We start from the raw sequence: 24,839 nt of genomic DNA, 5'->3' as shown, positions 1-24,839 counted from the left end.
TGCTGTGGAAGAGAAAGGTCAATGATTGTGGTGGCACATGATTTTGATGATGGCTGTGATGACAGAAGTGGATTGAAAACAAATGCACATCTGTCATAAGGGTGGAATTTCTATTGGAATTCACATAGAATAAGTAGAAAAGCTTAATCTGGCTGTTTTAGTATATATAAGGGAAAAAAGTGTATAAAATAAACAGCCATTCCTGAAAGTGGGTGTGAGTTAAACATTAATACTCAACTGAAATATGAATTGTTCTGGAAACCTGAAATAAAGAGTGAAAATCTTTAAGACTTCTAACTTTCATTAGAATTGAATACTGTTAGAGATACGATAGGTGTTGAGCACGTTGATTAGTGCAATGCTATTACAGCTTGGGGCGTTGGAGTTCAATTCTGGCATCCTCTGTGAGGAGTCTGAGAATGTCCTCCCCTTGGAATGTGTGTATTTTTCCCTGGGTGCTTCAGTTTCCTCTCACAGTCCAGAGATGTACCTGATGGGTTAATTGTTCATAGTAAATTGTACTGCAATTAGTTTAGGGTTAAATTGGATTTGTTGGGGGTTGCTGGGCATGAGGCTCAAAGGGCCAGAGGGACCTATTTTGAGTTGTACCTCTACATAAATAGAACAGCAGTGTACATGGGAGGGCAAAGCTGAAATCAGGTGCATGGCAGAATAGATTAAAAGAAGAACTGGATGGGAAATTTGTGTTTTTCTCTACTATAATTTTGCTTGATGTATGCACTCATATACACAGGGAAATTAGTCAAGCAGCTGTGGAAGTAATTGCAATTTATAAATGATATATAGGCCAGGAATTTTTTCCACATCAAGCAAAACTCTTCCTGTATTCATTAACTCTTTTCTTTAAGCAGCAATTTCTTTCCTATTCCAAAATAATGTGTTCATTTTAAGTGAGTAGAACTGTAGATTTTGTCTTACAGCAAAACATGACATATTGAAGCTTGAATGTTTGCTGAATTTCATTAGTTCACATCTGAGCATTTAAGAGAAAAGTTTTATTGTATGTTTAGTAGATTTATTCTCAAATCAACCTGTGTGTGCTTGACTAAGAAGTGGACACTTCATAAAAATCCATTAAGATAGAGATCATTGCACACTTAAGAGAACTAAATAGTGCATTAATGAGTTCCTACCAGCAAGAGAGATCATTAGTATTTAATTACCAAATGATCCTTTTATGCCAGTTATTTTGTGTGTGTGTGTGTGTGTATATATATATATATATATACACACACACACATACAGTAGCAGCATATTATTTTTTAATAGGTGCAAAGCCATTTTTATAATGGAAAATTCTTTTAGTGGGAATTAGAATTACAGCCAGGCTCAGCGCTAGCAACCTTATACATTTTGCATCTTTTTGGAATTGCTTCACATTTCTAACTAGGTTATTAATTTATAGGCATGTTCAGTTTTACTAAATTATAAATTACTGTGTCAGTGTATGATCTTAGTTTACCATCAGTTGAAATGGGCACTTTGCTTTATGAAATTCAAATTTTAAAATGTATTTGTTGTGCTAGCAGGGACAGTTTTAAACCAATCTACCTGTCAAGAAACCAGCAAGATTAGGTACACACAATTTGATTTAAATTTTCCTTGAGGTTACAGAAAGGTAATATTTTGCAGGATGTAACACCATTTTCTTATCTGGCAAGTTAGATGGTGAGTTCCAGAGGTAAGTATTTAGGCTAAAGCATAATGTTATTCAGATACAGATACAGTACCTAAAAGTATTTGCACACTCATGATTTCCCAGAATAGAGCAGATATAATGAGACTACTGGCTCAGCTGGAATCGAGCACTGAGGTCTTACAACCAACTGATGTTACATATTTTCACAGATCAAAATATGTTTGCTGTTTGGCCTTCTGAGGCTGTGAAAGGGTGAAAGGGTGTGTTGTGTTTACCAGTGGAATGGGTGAAGGTGTTCATGATGAATCCAAGTTTTGCCATTTTTTTTGTTGCCGGTGCATCTTGGTGGTTTACCAAAGGGATGAGAGTTTGGAGACGGGACTTGAAACCATTCTTTTATACGGTAGGAAAAGGCAGTAGAGACCAGGAATCGAAGACTGGCAGGGAACAACATCATCACTTGTTCCCTAGACATGAAAATTAGATTGGGGTCACCAGTGTAACTTGTGACAGGAATTCCCAGGTAAGTCCTTCCTAAAAGTGATAAAAATAGATTCTGTACATTAGTAGCTAAAATATATTCAACTGCTTATATCAGGTGTGTAACAGACAGGTTACCTCAGTCAACAGAAGAATAATCTACAATGTAATTTCTGATTTACAAGCTATGTGAATAATTGAATTATGTAGGTTTATAATTAACCGTTATTGTCTGTAAATTATCTAAATTAATTTATAGGAACTGAAGTACAACATTCAGTCCTGCAAGCTTAACCATTACTATTATGTGACAACACTTCATCTTCATTTCATTACATTAACCTACATATTGAGACTATTATTCTCAATGTTTTGGCACTTTCAACTGACCCAGCTTTTTTTTAGAGAAAACATTCCAGAATTCCACTGCCCTTTAAGTTCAAATTGAAGTTTAATTGTCATTCAACCGTACATGAACACCTGTGAATATAACCAAATGAAACAGCATGACTCCAGGGCTGAGGTGTAAAACACAGTACCAACGCAGCACACAGCACATATAAGATAGCAGTAAAATACAGTCACACAACAAAATATAGTCCAAGTCCCTGAGTCCATGAATGTTGCAGCAGTCTGCAGTCAAACATAATACAGCTTGTCTTCTGCCGAAGAAACACTGGGGGGGGGGGGGGGGGGGGAAGTGGGTTGGTGGTGGTGACTGCACCAACTCCAGCATGGACACTGCACCATACTGCTTACAACACTTCGGTGGAGCATCCAACTCCGACATTTCCCCCGGGCGGCTGCAAACAGAGGACACTGCAGTTTGAGGCTTGGTCCTCACTATGATTGAAGCCATGCAGCTATCCCGCTATCTGCCTGATGCTCATCAATAAACCAATGAAATGGACTTGCAGCATTCCACACCACAAATGTCCAACAGGTCCTTGTGATCATAAGAAAAGTGACCGAGACCTCCTTCATGCACTGATGCCTTTCTGTCATAGGCAGCATCATGGTCCACACTGTGCAACTCCTTCAGTTTCTTCAACGAGCAACTCGCTAATGTGGTAGACGCAGTACTTTAAATTCTTAATGTCCAGCAGGGTCTTGCAATCATAAAAAATACATTTAGAAAGATAATACCACCTCTGGTTGACCCCATAGAAGCTGCTGCAACTGAGCGCATCGCCATCTTACAGGAAGCCCCTATACTACATGACAACATAGCCTTGCTGTACCAGCTACTCTTCCAAATCTTTTAATTATCATAAAACACTTAATCAGATCACCCCTTAGTTTTTGTATTCAAGGTAATGCAAGTCTATTTTTGTAATTTAATCTTAGTTTCATTCAAATTAATTTCCGTTTATCTTCTTCTGAGACCGATATGCAGCAGGCACCTGAGGTAAAGTCTAAATGCCCCAATAGTCTTTGTAATTACTTGTCCTATCTGTCTATTAGCTTTTAGCGATTTCTGTATTGAACCCTGGATTCCTTTGCTCCTTCACATCTTTTACATTTCACAACTTCAAAATTACTTGGATCTGTTGTAGGTTCATATTGAAATTCACTCACCACAATTTTGCTGATGGACTTGATCAAACTTGTATGATTTTGCTATTTCAATCTGCTCCATAATGCCACCAACCCTGAATTTTTAGCAACCTTGGAAATAATGTCTTTATATTCCTTCACAAATCTGATGAAAAGATCCTTGGAAAAGCTACTACACCCTATCCTTGTTATATGCGTCTTCAGACTATGCAGATTCACAGTTATGCGACGAACATATTTCTACCAATGTCTCCTTATATGCGTCCAAAACTCAGTTCCCCTGCTTTCCCGCCAATACAAGTCACGTGCGTGCGCCTCACGGTCTCACTCCCGCCAGTCTCGCATTGGTTTTGGCAAGTTGTGGATGCGCGATCTTGCGCTCTTAAACTTTTGTTGGTTTTACCAACGGTACAGTGATTTTGTGCTTGAAATGTTTAACTCTGCCTCCTAAGCATCCGATATCATGTCCTGGGCCATCAGCCGAGCGGCAGAGAACCACTTTAACACTTGAAAAAAAAGTTGGAGATTATAAACATCGCGGCATCAGCTGAAGGTAACACAGCTCTGGGACGCTACTGCTGGGAACAGAATCTTGCCTTTAAAGTTCTTTTGTTGCTTGACAATGCGCCAGCCCATCCTAAACATTTGGACAGCATTCATCCTAACATAACAGAGCGTTTCCTGCCGCCTAACACAACTTCGCTGATTCAACCACTCGACCAAGGCGTATTTTTTTTTAACAACAAACTATCTCTCAGATGCTGCAAGCAACGGACGATTTTGAAAATCCCAGGAGTTTACCAATGGTGAGGGAATGGTGGAAGTCGGAAAACTTGGCACAAATAGCGATGGACATGGACCCAAGTTTAGAACGGAGTCAGCATTTCAGTTGTTCTCTGCCGTCAACCCTTCTTCCCTACAAGCAAATTTATGCTGAAAAACAAAATGTTGCCAGACAACCCTCACCACTTTCTTCAAACCGGTGCCGGCAGTTCTAAAAGTTCTGTGAGTCTTGCTTCACCCTTTGCTGTGCTTGATATGATCCTGACGACCACAACCATCCACCTTATCCACGTAAAGCTGCCCAACACCACAACAACCACTCATCTCCCGGAGCGAACACACCTGCCACCGTTGGTGAATACTGTACACCCTAGTATGTTAACTTTCTATGATTTATTACATTGAATATTACCTTAAATTGATGAAATATAATACGAATGTGCCTTGTGGTACTGCTTTTGTGTTGTATTGGTATGAAAATGTGAATAAATTACAGATAAAACATATTTAGGAAGCCCTCTGGAACACATCCCTATTTTCTCCATTTAATTAATTATTCACATTATACGATTTCACATTATGTGTCGACTGCGAGGAAGGTATCCCCCATGTATAACGAGCATAGGGTGTACTTACATTTTGATAAATGAAATATACACTCAACTTTCTATCTCTTACCTCTTAAACAAGAACATGTTTTTAAAGTTCAGAGAAAGGGGAAGAAGAGAGGAAAAAAATGAAAGAACAAGTTATCAGGTATTTTTCAGATCCTCTTGCCTTTGACCCATTCCAGAGCTTTGATTTCAGTCTGTTATTCCTACTTCCACTGCATCTTAAAATTTGTTTGTCTTTAACTTCTCCCAGGTCTGATGAAAGATTATTGATCTGAAATGCTTTTGTTCCCTAGACAAATGCTGCTCAATCTATTGATTATTCCAGCATTTTCTGTTTTTAGTTTATATTTCTGGTCTTCATGGTGTTTTGTATTTACTTAATTCTCAGATTTATTCTTTTTCAGTGCAAATTCTTCACCATGTAACCCTTTGAGATTCTTGATATTTCTCTGTCTTTGGAATTTAAATTATTCTTTGCACAAGTGTTAATTTTATACTTTTTCTCACTTCAATTGCTGAATAAGGATTCTTGCCCTTTGAGTATTTATAGTCAATGTACTTGATACTTCTTAGAATTCACATTTTTTCCCGTTACTAAATGCTGGATAATTCCTGCTTCATCCTAAAATAACCTGTACATATAATTTTGGTTGGTTATCCATTTATTTCCCTCTTGAGACTAAAATGAATTTCACATTATAATGGTCATTGTTGGCCAGCTATTGTATTGTTGAATATACTCAATACTAGATGCAATTTAGCCCACACTCTTGTTATTTTAAGAACATATGTAAGAAATACAGTGTCAAAAATTGAATTGTTCTCTTTCTTTCAATTTGTCTGAAAATTACTATTCCCAATAATTGGTCTGTTTGCAATAAGAATTATGAAGGTTGATTTGCATGTGTGCTTGGATCATAACTTGGCTATTGATGTCCATCAAGCTTGCACAGTAGATTTTTGAAGAAAGGGTCTGAAAGAGGCACTGGAGGCTATTAATAGGCATGCAATTGGCTTCATAAGCCATAATCTGTGGGGAAATTAGATGAGGAAAAAAAAACTAGAAGGAAACAAAACCTTATAAAATTTCCAAATACATTTAGAGACAAATTATACATATATTTATTCCCTATGGTGTTCAAAGGATCGAAAAGAACAATTTAATTATTTGAAAGTTTTTGCTTGGATTTCCATATCTTGATTGTGAATCTGCTGCAGTATGTAGAAGACAATCTACAGTGAACACTTTCAGATACCCAGGACTACAGTTTAGTTTCCACTGTTCTGCTACTCAGGGTAACTTTACCATCTAGATTTAAGACCATAAGACATAAGAGCAGAATTAGGTCATTTGGCCTGTCAAGTATGCTCCGCTATTTAATCGTGGCTCATCCTTTTTTCCCCTCCTCAGCTGCACTCCCCAGCCTTCTCCCTGTAACCTTTGATGCCGTGTCCAATCAAGAACCTATCAATGCATCCAAAGACCTCGCCTCCACAGCTGCCTGTGGTAATAAATTCACCATCCTCTGGTTGAAGAAATTTCTCTGCATTTCTGTTTTAAATGGGCACCCCTCTATCCTGAGACAGTGCCCTCTTGTCTTAGACTCCCCCCACCCCCCCACCATGGGAAACATCCTTTCCACATCTACTCTGTCTAAGCCTTTCAACATTCGAAAGGTTTCAGTGAGATCCCCCCTCATCCTTCTAAATTCCAGTGAATACAGACCCAGAGCAATTAAATGTTACTTGTATGATAACCCTTTCATTCCTAGAATCATCCTTGTGAACCCCTTCTGGACCTTCTCCAATTGAAGCACATCTTTTTTTAGATAAGGAGCCCAAAACTGTTCACAATACTCAAGGTGAGACCTCACCAGTGCCTATAAAGCCTCAGCATCACATGTCTGCTCTTATATTCTAGACCTCCTGAAATGAATGCTAACATGGCATTTGTCTTCCTCACCACTGACTCAACCCACAAGTTAACCTTTAAGCAGGTAGGACCTCACTGGTATGATGTAGTGTCAATGAAATTACAAAACAATTTTCAACTAGGTAATGCCTCCAGATATATTTGATATGTATTACATAATGTACAAAATAGAATTAGATGTAGGTTAGATAAGCCCATCTATTGCCTGGTTCAATTTTTTTTAATATCAAGGCCGATTTTGTTTTCATCTCGGAATACTTTCATACTTTAATCCCATTTTCCTTGATTCCTTTAGTACCTTAAAATCGATCAATCTGCCTTGAGTGTGGTAATACACAGATAATCCACTGTACTTGGACTTTGATGCCAGCCTAACAGATGTTCCAGACTGTTGGATGTTGTTCATAGTTATACCCAATCAACTTTACATGGTACACAGCAGTAATATGAATTTTTCAGTGTACTTAGTGTGGAACTTTGAAGCACTTTGAAGTTGAGTTGCAGCCACTGACCTACCCACATTCCTGACCCCTGATGTTCTGGAACCCCAACCTTAGCTCCAGCCATACACCTAGGCAAAGCTGGGATCCTGACCCAGCCACACTCTGGATCTCAGGCTCTCCTCACACATCCTACTAACATTTTAACATCTCACAAACCAGTATAACAAGTTGGCCAGGTACCAGACTGTCAGAAGCTGCATGGTCACCTCAAGGTTGTGTACTTAGCCCCCTGCTCTACTCACTTCACACCTGTGTGGCTAAGTACAGCTCCAACACCATATACAAGTTTCCTGATGACACTACACTTGTAGGCAGTATCAGTGGTGGTGATGAGTCAGCATACAGGAAGGAGATTGAAAATTTGGCTGAGTGGTGTAATAATAAAAAAAAAACTCTCACTCAATGTTAATAAGACCAAGGAATTGATAGTATACTTCAGGAGAGGGAACCAGAGATCCATGAACCAGTAATCATTGGAGGATCAGAGGTGGACAGGGTCAGTAACTTTAAATTCCTGTGTGTCACTGTCTCTGAGGACCTGTCCTGGATCCATTATAAAAATATAATTGTGAAGAAAACATGACAGCACCTCTACTTCCTCAGGAGTCTGTGGAGATTCAGCATGTCATCAAAAACCTTGGCAAATTTCTATAGGTGTGTGGTAGAAAGTTTGCTGACTGACTGCGTTATGGCCTGGTATGGGAAAACCAATGCCTTTGATTGGAAGATCCTACAAATGGTAGTGGATGCAGCAGAGTACATCATGAGGAAAACCCTCCCAACTATTGAGCGCATATACATGAAACGTTGCCATGGGAAAGCAGCATCCATTAAAAAAAGATCCTCACCACCCAGACCATGCTCTTTTCTCACTGCTGCCATCAGGTAGAAAGTACAAGTGCCTTAGGACTCACACCAACAGATTCAAGAGCAGTTACTACCCCTCAACCATCAGGCTCTTGAACGAAAGGGGATAACAACACTCATTTAAGGATGTTTTTATCTTGTTCGTTCATGCTTGTTATTTATTGCTATTATTTATTATCTGCATTTGTACAGCTTGTTTACAGTTTACAGATCCTGTTTACAATTACTGTTCTATAGATTTGCTAAATGTGCCTGCAGAAAAAGAATCTTAGGGTTGTATGTGGTGACATGTATGGACTCTGATAATAAATTTTACTTTGAACTTTGGTCTTCTTGGATATCAAATTATGAAGATTCACTGTACTCTTCACTCTACTCTCAGTGAAGAAATTTCTCAGCTCCCTGTCCTGAATGACTAATGCTTCTCAAGATTGTGGTCTCTGTTTCCAGGAGTCCCAGCCAGGAGGAACATCATCATTGCACCGATCTAGTCAAGTCCATAAAAATTCTGCATGTTTCAATTAAATGATATGTAAACCTAAGAGATTATGCCCAATGTGTTATAGCTCTCTTTATATAACAAGCCCACTCTTTGATCTTATACTTGATATTGTAAAACTTTTGGAAAAAAGTTTTTCCATGTCTGAACAGAGTTGGTTATTTAAAATAAGCCTTTCTAGCAACTCACAGCAACTTAAAAACAATGTTATCTTATCCATATGTAGTTGTTTGTGTTACTTTTCTGATTAACGCAGACACTGGAGGATTAGCTCATTGTAACAAAGCAAATAATTTTCTTAACTTTTTAAATTTTCTTTGAGAATTATAATTAATAACAATATAAGTAATATTTAAGTGAGTATTTTGATAGATTTATCGGCTAAGAAAATTCAGATTTTTTTTGTTTTGGGATGCACATATGTCCAAGCACTGGAGTTGCAGGCAACTATGGGGGTTAATCATGGCAGTCTGCCACTAAACAATTTGTTGAATACCAAGTTTGTCTCTTGGGATTAACCTATTGAGAAGTAAAACTGGATTTATATGAGCAAGTTGGTATAAATTAAAACATACATCCTTTCTATATATTATTAATTTAAAATAATTATAATTTAAAATTAAAATATTGGTTTCCAAATGTTAGTCAAAATGGTCAAAATGGAGGATGGTAGTAGCACAAAATATTGCTGTAATATTCAATACACTAAAGGTTTGGGAGGGAGTTCTCCCAGAGTCCCAGCTAGTTTTATCCCTCAATCAATTCCTCAAAATAGATTATTTGGTTATTAATAACTGGAGTTTCTTGGTAACTTGCTGTGGAGATATTGGCAATTATGATTATCCCATCAGAGACTACACTGGAAATGTAACCTCATTGGCCATAGTGTACTTTGTAATGTCCTGTGCTCGTCAAAAAGTCTATGGAAATGCAAAATATTTTCTCCATCCTTTATTTTCAGAAGAAACACACTTAGGAAGCATTGTAAATGAAACCAGTAAAAAAAACTGCCTGAAGACCTCTTGCCTCCTACCATGTGATATATTCATTGTACGAGGTAATAATATGTTGCAGTATGCCTTTGGTACTCTTATGAAATAGCTCAGAATATCTAACAGATGTGTAATAATTCCATAGGTTATACTAACAGAGATTAATCTTACTACAAATTTAAATTTAAAAGAATCCTTTGAGTAATTGCCCCCTGCCTTTTTATTCTCGCTTCTGCCTCCTTCCCTTCCAGTCCTGATTCAGGGTCTTCGTCTGAAACATTGACTGTTCATTTTCTGCCTGACATGCTGAGTTTCACTAGCATTATGTGTGTGTTGCTGAAGATTTTCAGTATCTGCAGAATTTCTTATGTCTAGAGTAAGCATCTGTGCGCATTGATTTAGATAGATTATAGTGTCAATATTTCCCATTCATCAACAAAACGTTATTTAAGAAATATACACTCACTGGTCATGTTATTAAATGCTGCAGGAATAGAACTCAGTGTGGTTTCTGATGCTGTGGTAGCAGAAAAACCACTTCAAAGATTGACATGTAGAGTGCTCAGAGATGCTCTTCTGCACATCGCTGTTGTAACGCGTTGTTATTTGAGTTAATGTTGCCTTCCTGTCAACTTTAACCAGTTTGGCCATTCCCCTCTGACCTCTCTCATTAACAAGGCATTTTCACCCACAGAACTTACACTCCCTGGGTGTTTTTTTGTTTTTCACATCATTCTCCGTAAACTCTAGAGACTGTTTTGTGTGAAAATACCAGGAAAGCAACAATTTCTGAGATACTCAAACCATCCTATTTGGCAACAACAATTATTTCATGGTCAGAGTCACTTAAATCACATAACTTCTCCATTCTGCTGTTCAGTCTGAACAACAACTGAACCTCTTGACTATGTCCGCATGCTTTTATGCATTGAGTTGTTGCCACACGATTAGCTGATTAGATACTTGTATTAATGAACAGGTGTGCAGGTGCACCTAATAAAGTGGCCACTGAATATATGATTTGTCAAATCAAGTTTTCAATACATCCAGGATGCAACTTTTATTTTCCTATATTCAATTGGAAGAGCAGAGCAATTTAGATTACAAGACTGATTCTGTAGATGGTCAACCACAGGCAAATTTGTAATACGGCAATGTGATGATGTCAACTTATATACATGGTACCCAGGATGAAACCTATACATGCTCCTGGTCAACAATTGATATAACTAGGCTACTATTTCCTTGGTAGCCCAAATATTTCAAACCTTTATTCTTTAAATAACTAAAAAGAGATGCTACCATCAGATTTGTTGAACTGTTCTGAAGCCAAACATAAGAGTTAGTAATTACTATTTGTTATTTTTTTTGTAGTTTAGTTTTCATTTACTCTTATAAGTAATGTCTTTTCAGGTTTAGGAAGCTTGATGAACATACAAAAAGCTGCAATAATATTAAATTCAAAAGTCTAATATACCTACATAGATTTGTTCCAACAGCAGAACTAGTTTCCCCTCTCTCTCCACTCTTACTAATTGCTCTTGCCTGTTATACTGGTGTGCTTTTTATGCTGTTCATTATGACACCGTGCAGGTGGGGCTACTGTACCTGGTGAATTAAATTGACTTATTATTATCAAGGTTTGGCTCCAGGTAGTCATAGCTGAAGGGTGGCTCTTCATGGCGTGCGTCTCGAACAGCCTCTGACAACCAAGTCCAATTCCTGGCCTTCACGTGTGGCATAGTTCTTAGACCCGGCAGAGCTGTTCTCACTGACAGGATAAGGGGCAAAGGCGGGCCACTGGCGTCTTAAAATCAGTTGCTCCGGGCAGATGGGGCTCATTAACCATGGATGGTAACTCATCTAGGAGAGGGAAAACTCTGATTCAAACCTCCGCTGTTTTGCGGCTATACCTGCTCACGGGAGAGGCTTGGGGAGTAAACACCAAGGGGAAAAATCTGGAGTTGGAGTCCCAAAGGTGGCTGACTGCTGTACCCAGCACTGGAACATCAACTCCTACGATGCTGCTGGCACCAAACTGCGTCATTCCTTTGGACCTGTCATCAGCATGGAGAGGGGGGGTCCCACTGTATGGGCAACAGACAGATCTCCATATCAACTCTCTCCTGGCTTGCGCCCTGGAGACTCTACCAGAGGTGCACTACCCATGGTCGACCACGACCGACAGAGGCCACACCACACATATCGAGGTATAGTCAAAACTTTGTTTTTCATGCAATCCATACAAATAGTTTGTACACATCAGTATATTGAGCTAGTGTAACAAAAGAACACTAATAGAATCTAGAATAAAGTGTCACAGTTACAGTGCAGTGCAGGCAGACTACTGTTCAAGTCCATAATGAGGTAGATTGTGAGATCAAGAGTCTATCTTATCACACTAGGGAATCATTCAGTAGTCTTATAGCAGGATAGCAGCTCCCCTTGAGCATGGTGGTACGTGCTTTCAGCTTAATGGCTGCCCGATGGAAGGGGTGACTCCTGGATGATTTATGCTGGTTGCTTTGAGACAGCAACTATGCTAACAGTGTCCATGATGTGCTGAGCTGTGTCCATAACTCTCTCAGAGTATTTGTGCAGCCAGTACGCATTACAATATTATTGCCTAAGAATCTAATTATATATTTCTTAAATAGAGTGTGTGCTTCAGAATGTTAAAATAAATATTTGGTACAGTTATCCATAAACCTAAATTTGTGCGCCAATTTATCATCTTTGCAGTTGTCCACAAAATATTTTTTTCCATATTACAAGTCCCTGCAAATGATGTTGGTTCTGATGGCAATATAGACTAATTATTGACCAGGAGAAAGCCCAGTGATAGGCAAGTGACTAGAAGAAAGCTTCTTGAATCGTGCTGTAGGATGTTTTACATCTGAGAACAGTGAAATGTATGGATTTCTTCTGGAGTTTGGCAAGATAGATGTAGAGGTTTTTTCCTCTGGCTGCAATGTCCAATAGCACAGATCTCAAATAAAAGTAGTTGGCCATTTGTAGGAAACCGGAGAGAAATTCCTTTCTCAGGTGAGTGAATCTTTGTGATTCATTACTCAAAGAGGCTGTGGAGTTTCAATTGCTGATTACATTTGAGAAAGAGATCAATATATTTTTAGATATTATGGGAATTAAGGGAGTAAATGCAAGAAAGTGACTCTGAGGTGAAAGACAAACAATAATTTTAGAGCAGGAACATGGAGCTGAATGGCCAAGTCCTCCTTTTCTTATGTTTTCATTAGAAGGGATCTCAGTCTTAGATCTCAGTCAAAAGATAGCATCTCCAAAGTACTTTTGGGGAGCCGAATTGAATAATGTACTAAATCCACAATGGGGCTTGAACTTTCTAACCATGAAATGGGAACGTTGCCAAACTGAATCAAAGTAATAGCATAAAGACTTCACAACACTAGATGCTTCATTAATGGGACATAAGGGTAATTGAAAAATCTAAACTCAAATTAATGGAATCTCTGAAGATTCAAAATATTGATTTTAATCCAGCTGCAATACTTAATTAGGTGGAGTATGTCCAGTGCCAACTAGTGATAATTATGCTTTTTAAATGTTCAGCTCTCATACTGAGATATACCTGAAATTTTAGTTCTGCACCATTCACATCATAAAGGTCAAATTGGAATATATTACATAACTACACTACTTCATAACTGAAGCCACATGAATATCTTTCAGTCATTCAGATTTTGCTGGTTCCTTCTGCCCCCTGTCGGTGTCTCCCTTTTGGTGGTTGTATTCATGCCCTCCTCCAATCTATCTTTGCAGCTTTCAGGAAACTTTTTCCACTAGGATTCAATTTCATACCAAATTCTTCTACCTTAATCATTCAAGTCCAATGAAGCAAAGGAAAATCAAGAGGTCACAGTAAGTTTATGAAGTTTACAAATTTTTCTTCTCAATCTGATATATAAATTCAGAGAAGACTGGACATCTATAGTGTGTATTATATGCTCCAAATGTAGGCACAATAGAGAGTACAAGGCACACATGCAGAAGTTGGCCTCAGAATATTTGTGAGGCCTGCTTTGGTGATGTGTAAGGAAGACTTGACTGCACATTAAGGCACAGGGTAACTTAGGTTCCTTTACTTAAAATTTACTTTTCATCTGGCTGGAATGAATGATTTCACTGTAGACACTCTCTCTAAGCTAAAAGGGTCTGGACCCTTCTTCAGTGAATCAAAACATGGTTTCTGGATCAAAGTAGTACAGAATATCCAGGAAGCTATCATATTCAGAGAATCAACAATCAATGGTGCTAATATCCATGTGGCAAGTGTTATGGGCCATGAACAGCCAACACTTGCTTTTGTAGCCATTGATCTTTCCCTTATGATTTCTGCCCAGCTTCCAAAATATCTTCACTCAGACCCAGACTTACCAGATCTACTTTTGCACTCTACACCTGTAAATCATTGGTGCTTTGAACCTCGTGTTTGAAGTAGCATAATTCAAAGAAATTTCTCATTAGCCTACCACACATAGCCTCATTAATGTGCTTAAATAGGTCTCATCCAATTTCTATAGTTGCTTTTCTCATTGTTACATGGAGTTTACTTACTCTACTGAAAGACTCTCGGGGATTTACGTACACAAGAAATATTGCAGAAATTCACATTGTTCATCTAATCTTAAAAATGGATATTGATAAATGGGTAGAGTTTAATTAGCATGCGCATTTTAACTTTCCAGCCTGGGTAAAAAAAAAAATCACTGCAGGAAAATAAATCAGTGGATTTTAAAGGTTATATCATGAATTAATTGAATTTATGATCTTTAACACTAGCTTAAAAGTACTGTTATCAAAAGTCAAAGGAACTCAAAGCTAGCTGCAGCTCTATGCTGCAATAATGACCTTGGAGTGTTTCTGCTACTTGCACATTTTGCCGTCATTCTTCAAAATATTTCAAATAAAATTTATTTTTGAAGTGCATGGCTACAGGAATTCACGTTCAACATTAAAAACAATTTACTAAGAAAATTGCTGCAATGAAAGTAATATATAGTTCAATGGACCGTTTCAAAGTCATTTTAATTATTTAAAACTGGACTAGTCACTAGTCAAGGATTAGACACTTTAATTAAAAATACTTAAGCCTGTTTGCAGTTACATTAATAAAAGTGTATCAAATTATCACTGAAATGTACCAAGAATTTTTTTTTACTAAGACTATAAGATATAGGAACAGAATTAGATCATTCAGCCCATCTAGTCTGTTCCGCCATTCCTTTATTGCTGATTTATTATCCCTCTCAACCCATTCTCCTGCCTTCTCCCCGTAACCTTTGACACCCTTACTAATCAAGAACCTATCAACCTCCACTTTTAATATACCCAATGTATTGACCTCCACAGTTGTCTGTGGCATTGAATTCCACAGATTCACCTTCTTCTGGCTAAAGAATTTCCTTGTCGTCTCTGTTCTAAAGGGATGTTCTAAAGGCTCTCACGACCAGACTATGTAACAGTTTCTTCCCCCAAGCTATCAGACTCCTCAATACCCGAAGCCTGGACTGACACCTTGCCCTACTGTCCTGTTTATTACTTATTGTAATGCCTGCACTGTTTTTGTGCACTTTATGCAGTCCAGTGTAGGTCTGTAGTCTAGTGTAGCTTTCTCTGTGTTTTTTTTAAATGTAGTTCAGTCTAGTTTTTTGTACTGTGTCATGCAACACCATGGTCCTGAAAAGCGTTGTCTCATTTTTACTATGCACTGTACCAGCAGTCATGGTCGAAATGACAATAAAAGTTGACTTGACTTGACTTGTCTTGATGTCCTTCTGTTCTGAGGCCATGCCCTCTGGTCCTAGACTCCCCCACAACAGAAAACATACTCTGCAAATCCGCACTATTTAGGCCTTTCAATATTTGATAAGTTTTAATGAGATCCCCTATCTTTCTTCTAAACTCCAGCAAGTACAGGCCCAGAGGCCCAGAGAAATGTTCCTTCTACATTAACTGTTTCATTCAAGGGATCATTGTCATGAACCTCCCTGAGTCCCCTCTAATGCTAGCACATCCTTCCTTAGATAATGGGCTCAAAACTGCTTACAATACTTAAAGTGTGCTCTGACAAATTCCTTATAAAGCCTTAGCATTACATCCTTGCTTTTCTATTCTAGTCTTCCTGAAATGAATACTAACATTGCATTTGCCTTCCTTACCACCGACTCAACCTGCAAGTAAACCTTTAGGATATTCCACCTCTGATTTTAGAATTTTCTCCCTATTTAGAAAATTGTATTTGCCTTTATTCATTCTACCAAAGTGCATGACAATACACTTCCCTACACAATATTCCACTTGCTACTTCTTTGCCCATTCTCCCAAGATATTTAAATTCTTCTACAGACTCTCTGCTTCCCCAACACTACCTCGAAACTAATCTAGCATGCTAAAAGATTTTCTATTTTAAATGTTAATTATGCAAATTATTCAGTACAAATTTGAAATATAATTTCAACTACCCCAATTTCTGACTGTTTACACTTCTCTCTGCTGCTCTATGCAATCATTTTGTTCTCGTTTTCAAATTTTTTGTATCTATTCAATGAAAATTTTAGTAAGGCAAACAGGAATAGCTTTTCATCCTGCACCTTTACTCAAAATGTTTGTTTTCAACCCTGTATTTCTGCTTTCAGAACTCATTGTACTCCTGTATATGCTTTTACACCAAACTTATCATTAGTTCTCAATTCCAGCATAGCTGAGCTGATGTCAAGACCTGTAACTTCTGGATTTCACTGCTCACTCACATCTGCCTTACCTACTGACTCCTTGCTATCAGATAAATCTGGATCAAGTTCCTCATTCTAACATCTATATTTGCTACCTATATGGTTAAAAGTGCCACAACTGCTTGGAATTACCCAGATGTTTATTTGAAAATTGGGCACAATTACTTTGGAACTAAATATGGTCTTTTCTATTTTAGATTTTGTTACAACAGTAGCAGAGAGTATAGGTACAATGAGCAGCACAGTTGTCTTCTATGCTGCAATTTCCACTGTTTGATCAAGAATATCAGAAATAATGGAATACATAGGACAATGTATGTCATTCTAGACTATTAAGCTGTTAGTGGTTAAAACTACCACCTCTGCTAGATCATTCATATTAATTTCTTCTCCAACCAGATAATTCCTCATTTCTCTGGAATATAACCACACTATATTCTCCACCATGAATGTTCTGTCTCATATATCCATCACCTTCTGTGCAAACTAATTAAATCAATAAAATCAGTTCTGGGGATGTAGTCTATACAGATGGCTATGAATAATCATTGACAGCATATGGCACTATATGCTGATTTACATGGCATATTGCTAAAACCCAAAAAATAAGTTGAACAGATATGTGACCATTTGCATCCACAATTATTCATTGATTTTTATTTTTGTGTTGGAGGATAATTTATCATGCTTTCTGCAGATTATGTGAACTGGGTGTCAAGGCCATAGAGTCTTCAACATTCATGAAATAATTCCTGAATTTATGTAAGATAGTACAACCACGAACAACGTTTTTTGGTAACCAGGGTTTAAGGGCTGATTAGCTGGTTGCTGGGAAATGGGAGATTGTCACCATGCTGCTCTGAGAAACAGGTGCTATAGCAACCATCTAGATTGGAGCAAGCCAAGGTAAGCGAATGTTAGGGGTTATTGGTGGTGTGGGAAAGGAGAAGGAAAAAGACAAGTGTATGTGGGTGCAGTTAAGATGTTTATTCATAAAGGGAACTGTGTCCTCTAAAGTAGAAACACCAAATTGATCATAGTTTAATCCTTCACCTAGACTTATCCATTTCAGTAACCATGGTAATAGTTACTGTAATGTGTAACAGTAAAACTCAGCAGACTAGGAGTAATCTCTATTCATCTAGCAAATGGTGCATGAAACATTTGATAAGAAACTAAGTGTGCTGCTTAACTCTTTCACGAGCAGAAAGCTCCAGTTTTCACATCCTCCTCTGCACCAACCTTTCACAGTAAAATGCTAAACTGAATTAATCTCATTTAGTGAGTGTTCCCTTACATGATCAATATTTCAGCGCTTATAACAATGGAGTTCATCTGAGAGTGAAGCACTGTAAATAAAATACTTACAAACAATAAAAATACTAAGTGTCTTGTTCAAATGAAAATAAGTAATTTTGAATACCAGTTTTTCATGAATTACTTGTTAAACACCAGAAAATTGATTTTCTGAAAATTTATATATGGAATCTGGAGCACTTTTGCAAATGGAACTAGAACGCATGATAATGATCATTAATACCTAAATTCAAGCACATTGATTTGTTTCAACTATTCAGCTGGCGTAACTTCAGCCAGCATTTCTGAGATTGAATGCTTTCTTTAAACTGAATCCCATCTGTTTAACTTATTCGCCCTTGATGACCATGTATGAAGTTGAACATTCAGTTGCAGTTGGCAGAAAACTACACATTCTTCTAAACTGAGGATAATCGAGGAGACCATCACAAGATACTTGATACACTTGTTACAGTATTACTACATCTATTGATCACGTGCAGCAACTTAAACTTAAGTGACTTAAGGGAAAATTGTAATTGTTCACTATGATTTGGCAAAAGTCAACTTAAACTGAAACACAAGAAAAATTAGTTCAAGTAATCTTAATTAATTGTTTGACTGGCCTTCTTGTTATGTACCTGGATTATTATTAAACTAACATCAAAGTTATAATTAGTTCTAAAACAACACCTGGTGAAACTGATGGTAACCAAATGAAAGATCTGTAAAAAAAGAAAAGAGAGAAGATAATGACTTACTGTTTGGTTATCTTCATACAACTTCAGGTCGTATCCACTCAGCTCCACACAGAAAATTATTGCTGTAACCCCTTCAAAACAGTGAATCCATTTCTTTCGTTCCGATCGCTGCCCTCCCACATCCACCATTTTAAATGTCAGCTCTTTGAAAGTAAACTTGTTTTCCACTATGCCTGTGGTCATGTCTCTTGAACGTAAAATATCTTCTACAGTTGGGATGTAGTCAGCTGCTGCAATTCTGTCAAGATCATTCAGGTAGTAGGCTGCATTGTCTTCCAAGTGATACTCGTTGGACCGGCAGAAGCATTCTTGGACTCCAGGATCACCCCACAAGCGCTTCATTACTCCAAGCAGTTCAGGTGTAATCTCTCCTTTGCTCTCAGCAGGCCCAGTCAGAGCAAAGAGTTGAACAGCATCATAAGCTCTGTCTGGGTTATGGAATTCTATTTTGAGGGTGGCTAGTGCACGGATAATGCGGGTGAGAGAGTCTATAGCATTATAAATAATGAGGGGCTTGTATTCCTTGCATGCCTCCAAGTTGAACCCGCCACTGTGGATAATTTTCATCTGCTTGACAATGGTGCTTTTGCCTGAGTTGCTGGTTCCCAGCAGCAGGAGTTTGATCTCACGGCGCTGACGCTGACTCTCTGAGCGGAGATGCCGATCAATCCTCCTGGAACGCCTTGCTGCCTCCTTCTCCTCAGAGCTTTGACGACATCCCATGTTCCTTGTGATGTGGTTGGCTGAAGGGAGACTGTACTTCTTGAAAGCTGCAGTGGTTGCTGCAGTAGGCTTGTCAGGTATACGGTGCACCTCACACTAAAGTAAAAGCAATGTCAGATGATCAAACAGGCAAGTACCAATTCAGTCAGTCTCAGCAGGGGTGAGCAAAAAAGTGCAGCAACCACTTGCAGGTCCAGAACTCAGTAGATTTCATGGCATTCCCCTCCTTTATGCAAGAAAGATGGCTTATTCCAGTTGATGGAATGCCTTTCCCTTTTCAGCAATGTAGTTTGTGTTAAATTCTTGTTCAAATTGGACATCATTATTCAGTATCCATTCCTTCTAGAGATGACAGGCATGTCCATGTAGCCTCAATTCCCTCTCACTTATTATCTGTCACTGTCTTGGGAGGGTAGCAAGTGCACAGAGGAATTGCACAGTTTTCTGATTTGATTACCTCAAACCTGAACGGCGTTCATAACCACCAGTGACAAATCTATCTGCCAAACAAACAAAAATGAATCATTAGGATACTTTTCCTTTGGATTCTAAACCGAGATGACTAACTGAAGGAGAAAAACAGGCTACAGATTTTCAAATCTCAGAAATGAATGATTTTTAAATGTAAGTTATCGCTTCTTAAAAACAGAATCATATGTTTTTTTATGGCATTGAGAAAACTTCCCTTAAATCTTAAACTACTGAATAGATGCTGGTTTTGTGGTTACTGCAAAAATCGAATTTGCTACAATAAACCTGGACTGTTAATTGAGCCTTGGATTAGTGTATGCAAAATTGCATAGAGACTAAGCTCTTTGAAATGTCTATAATCATTTGAAAGATGTATCTAATATCAATAAATTCTGAGAAAGGTTTGTCAAATGTATTAAAGACCAAGAAAACTTATTTTAGTTGTGACCAGTTTTCAGAGAATTGGATGTTTTCCAACTCCCTTTATTACAATCAGCTGCCCACTTGAAATAGACAATAAGTAGCAATATGTCAGCAAGAGGCAGAAAGTATCTAAGCAGTTGAGGGAACAAAATTGCCACTATAGAAGCTTCTCTGGTTTGGGAAGAGGAAGTCAAGTTTAAATGGCTACTATGTTTTGCATAAGGCCTAGAAGACTGTTCCCTTAATGCAGCACTACATAGGTAAATGTTTTTACTTACTCTTATGCAAATCTCATTTTGTCCAGCAGGAAATTTACAGTGAAATCTACTCAGGCATTAGTAAAATTGGGCTAATAAGATTTCCATTTTCATAAATTCTTAAAACAGGTGGATTATCTTTCCCATCTGCAGAGTTTTGTTGCTTAAAAGAGCAGTGCCTGGGAAGTATTGTGTTCGACTTCCCAATCCCTTCTAGCATGCCTGTCCATGGCCTCTTCTACTGCAGTGATGAGGCCACTCTCAGGTTGGAGGAGCAACACCTCAAATTCTGTCTGGGTAGCTTCCAACCTGATAGCATGAACGTGGATTTTTCTAATTTCCATTAATTTCTCACCTTCCCCTTTCTGTATATTTTTCCATTCCCCATTCTGCCTCTTCTCTTACTTCTCTTCTCACCTACCCATCACCTCCCTCTGATGCTCCTTATCCTTCCCTTTCTTCCAAGGTCTACTCTCCTATCATACTCTTTCCTCCTCAGCCCTTTAACATTTCCATCTAACACCTCCCAGCTTCTCACTTCATCCCCCTACCTAGTTTCACCTATCACTTTCTCCCCTTCCTTTCTAGTCCCAATGTAGGGTCTCAGCCCAAAACATCAACTGTTAATTTTTCTCCATAGATGCTGCCTGACCTGCTAAGTTCCTCTGGCATTTTATTTGTATTACTCTGAATTTTCAGCATGTGCAGGATCTCTTGTGTAATTCATTTTTCTGTTGGTTAGGAAGCATTAAAGTTCCATGATAGTCATGTGCCATTACTCACATTATGGATCTGATGATTGAATGATTTAATAACTCAGTGTATGCATTTTCCTTCTAAATTCACCACATTTCTCATGTGTTAAGTCAATTCATAAGCACCATCCTGCTTCTTAGATGATACAATAGACTTTGTTCTTTCTAACATCAAACATGGGAGAATTTCCGTGCCATGACAGCTGGCAAGATAACCATCGCTAATAAAAACAATTGGCATTCAATATCACAGCAGTTGCCACACGGTCAATTTTCCATGGGAAGGGAAAATCTCTGGGTTTTGCACAAAGACATTTTTAACACCACAGTTTTCAGAAAAAAATTGTTGTACATATTAAGTTACAAATTATTTATGAAGTAATATTGCCATTGTTTTGGAGATGATGCCTGATGCATTTCACTTTACTTGCGATAATATTTTTCATGTTACCTGTGATAATATCTATCAATAACCCACTACTGAAATTTTATAACAGTCAGCTGCACAGCAACCATCCTGTTACCCTGTTAGCCATTGCTTGTAACAATGTAAAGGCAGTTCCATTAGCTCCTAATGTGCTGTCAGCTGACTGTATCCACCAGGCTAGGTTTATCATCAGCACTCTGTTGCTTTCTGAACAGCAGGAGCAGAATAGCACTAAGAAGGAGAATCAGGAATGCAAACAATTGTAGTCTTCCAGCCCTGCTCAAAACCAGAAATAACTAAAACCAAGCAAAATAGCAACTGTTCAACATCGAATTGTTACAGTCTCTAGGGGCAGATGCTGGTAGTAAACCGGTTAAAGATTTGAAAATGATTCTGCATGTATTACTTTGAATTCCAGTGTACTGTATTTGGTCAGTTTGCTCTCTGAGTGTCCTGTTTCTCCTCTGTATCCTTGTTTTGTATGTTGTTAGGTAACTTTGTCCTTGACTCTGCACATGTGCTTCCTTGGACCATCCTCTGGTTGGACAGATGCTCCAAACTAATTTTAATAACTGGTTCAAGCATCAGTAATCCTTAAAACTCATCATTTCATTCCTATACAGCTGAAAAATCACACAATACTTCATTGCTATTTTCCTGCCTAACACAAGATGACACTTCAAAGGGAGTCTCAATCCCAGATCGTGAAAGACGTTAAATGCATACAAGTTCTTCTTTCTTACAAATCTCCATTACAAGTTGTATTTTAATTTGCCCACTGCCCACAATGTGCATAGAAATGTTAGATTAGATCTCTGAGACATCTTAAACAACAGTTTGTTCGGTTAACAATTCTTTTTTGAGTGGTGTAATTCTAAAGATGGTGAGTTAGAACAACTGTTCCAAATATAAAGCTGTCCTTAGATCAAAAAAATCCACCAGTCCTTTAGCAATATCATTGCACCAAATAATGTGCCCACTGGACAAAGATTTACAGCAATGGAAATATCAAAGACTGCTCAGCCAGTTGCTTGTTAAATGATTTAGATTTTTTATTTATTTCATCTTCATTCTTACTATGTTACACATGCAGTTTGAGATTTAGCATACTAGTGCCTGTACTTTACATATTGATTCCTTCATTAAAACTTCAAAGTATGGCATGCTTGCATAACAACAGAAGCAGTATATTTGTCCTTCAAACACTATAAAATTGTCAAATTAAGACAAAATTATGTTTTGAACCATGATGGTGAGAAGATAATTTACCACTTACTAAAAAATAAAAAACTCCATAGTGTAAGTCTCAAGATGGCATGAATATTTGCCAGTACTTTATCCCAATTTAACTTTGTACAGCATCACAAGGACAAACACTGTTAGCTCATCATCACTCTTGCTTCTGAAAGCAATGGGTACAAATGTGATTGAGTGTTGTATTGTAAATCAATGATTCCATCTGTAACCATAAAACAGAACCACCTATATCATCTTTGTCAAAAATTATTATCGTTTTCTCCATTTCTGTAAAATAAGGAATATCCAAAGGGAAGCTCCCACTCCTCCAGGCTATAGCAGCATGAAAATGAGTTTAATTGATAGAAAAACAAACAACACACACAAAATGCTGGTGGAACACAGCAGGCCAGGCAGAGTCTATAAGGAGAAGCACTGTCGACGTTTCGGGCCGAGACCCTTCATCAGGCCTGAAGGGTTTGGTAGAACTTTTACTGCTCGAAAAAGTGCTAATAAAGCTAAACAAAACATGTCTGCAGCACCAAGGGTTAAAGATTGTAATCCAATAATGCTAATTGAGAAGGCTTATATAGCGAGGCAGAGTAGATTTTTTCAACTAGGTGTGCCAATGTCATCATTTGCATTCTGTTCTTTTAATAAAAATACATTTTTATAGTCAATGGAAATGCAGAGAAAATGAGACTAATTCTGGGCTTTTAAAAAAATTGTTGATGATGATGTGCCACCTTTTAAAGTTTACTATGATTTCACAAAAATTATGATTTATTTTCAAAATATTCATTTTAATATTATTTCCTTTAAATTAAACCATTCTCTATTAGTGAAGCAGCAGCTGAGTAAACTTGTATTGAAGTGACTTCAAGGTCATGGTTGACGTCATTATAATTGACAGGAGAACATTTCTTTACCAAATGTTGGTAGCATACGTCAAAAACAGAAACAAAATAATTTTTTCAAAGTTACTCAAATGAGCATTAGCAATGTGAAATTTTTTGGAATGTGTTTAAATGGTTGAGTATTTTATAAATCAGTATTTCAGTACTAATAGAACATTTTATTATCTATCTGTTCTTCCATTTACAATTGGGTTCCCTTGATACTTCATTTAACTTGTAGATTCTTGAGTGGGCATGATGTGTGCACATTATTCTTTACAAGTTGCTACTTTAAAACAGGATGCCAAACCAAAGAGTACTAGCCCATAGGACGAGCTAATTAGTCAGGTTAGGAAGATGGAGATGTTTCCTTCGCTGGTTCTGGAAACTTTCCTTGGCTATTTACAGCCTAATGGTTGGATTATCTTTCCAACAATAGATGGCACAATTTGCTATGATGTGTGCTGTGAGGCAATCCTCATGAAGGGTCTTGGCCTGAATTTCAACTGTTTACTCTTTTCCGTAGATGCGGTGTGGCCTACTGAGTTCATCCAGCATTTTGTGTGTGTTACTATGATATACATTGGAATGCAAGTCATTGTCTTTTATCACCTACATCTTCATCACATTCTTTTATATTTTAGGTTCTTTCTCAATTTCTCTCAATTTTAAGAGATGCAAAGTCTACTAAATGAATCTGGTGATACTCCAAAATATCACTCATACATTGTCTTGTATAAATCTGGGAGATTTTGTATTTCACACTTAAGATCCTCCTCATTGTGGCATGTTTCTGAGTCATTTGATCTGATAAACCATGGATGAGGTTGAGGATTAACCAGTCAGGAGAGATTGATGATGGGAGTGTATATACCACTGGACTAAATATGCCTAGGAATTATCTCTGAAGATGGCAGAGCTTGTCATTGAAATGTC

At 37.8% G+C, this 24,839-nt stretch overlaps 2 protein-coding genes across 4 annotated transcripts in view; one reads left to right on the top strand and one right to left on the bottom strand.

Annotated features, from left to right (window-relative positions):
• Positions 1 to 24,839, top strand: part of rsph14 (radial spoke head 14 homolog) — a 760,969-nt gene that overhangs the window by 307,150 nt on the left and 428,980 nt on the right. The gene's annotated exons all lie outside the window — the stretch shown is intronic.
• gnaz (guanine nucleotide binding protein (G protein), alpha z polypeptide) overlaps positions 1 to 24,839 on the bottom strand; it is a 286,899-nt gene that overhangs the window by 211,620 nt on the left and 50,440 nt on the right. For all 3 annotated transcript variants that reach the window (XM_073055676.1, XM_073055677.1, XM_073055679.1), the window contains exon 2: positions 18,716 to 19,938. In XM_073055676.1, the coding sequence (XP_072911777.1) occupies positions 18,716 to 19,438 (723 nt within the window). In that variant the 5' untranslated portion in view covers positions 19,439 to 19,938. The remainder of the gene's footprint in view (positions 1 to 18,715; positions 19,939 to 24,839) is intronic.

This window comes from Hemitrygon akajei, chromosome 9, assembly GCF_048418815.1.
Source record: "Hemitrygon akajei chromosome 9, sHemAka1.3, whole genome shotgun sequence".
In the NCBI taxonomy this organism is placed as follows: Eukaryota; Metazoa; Chordata; class Chondrichthyes; order Myliobatiformes; family Dasyatidae; genus Hemitrygon; species Hemitrygon akajei.
The sequence above is the reverse complement of the archived record's forward strand: the minus strand, read 5'-3'. Positions and strand labels throughout refer to the sequence as shown.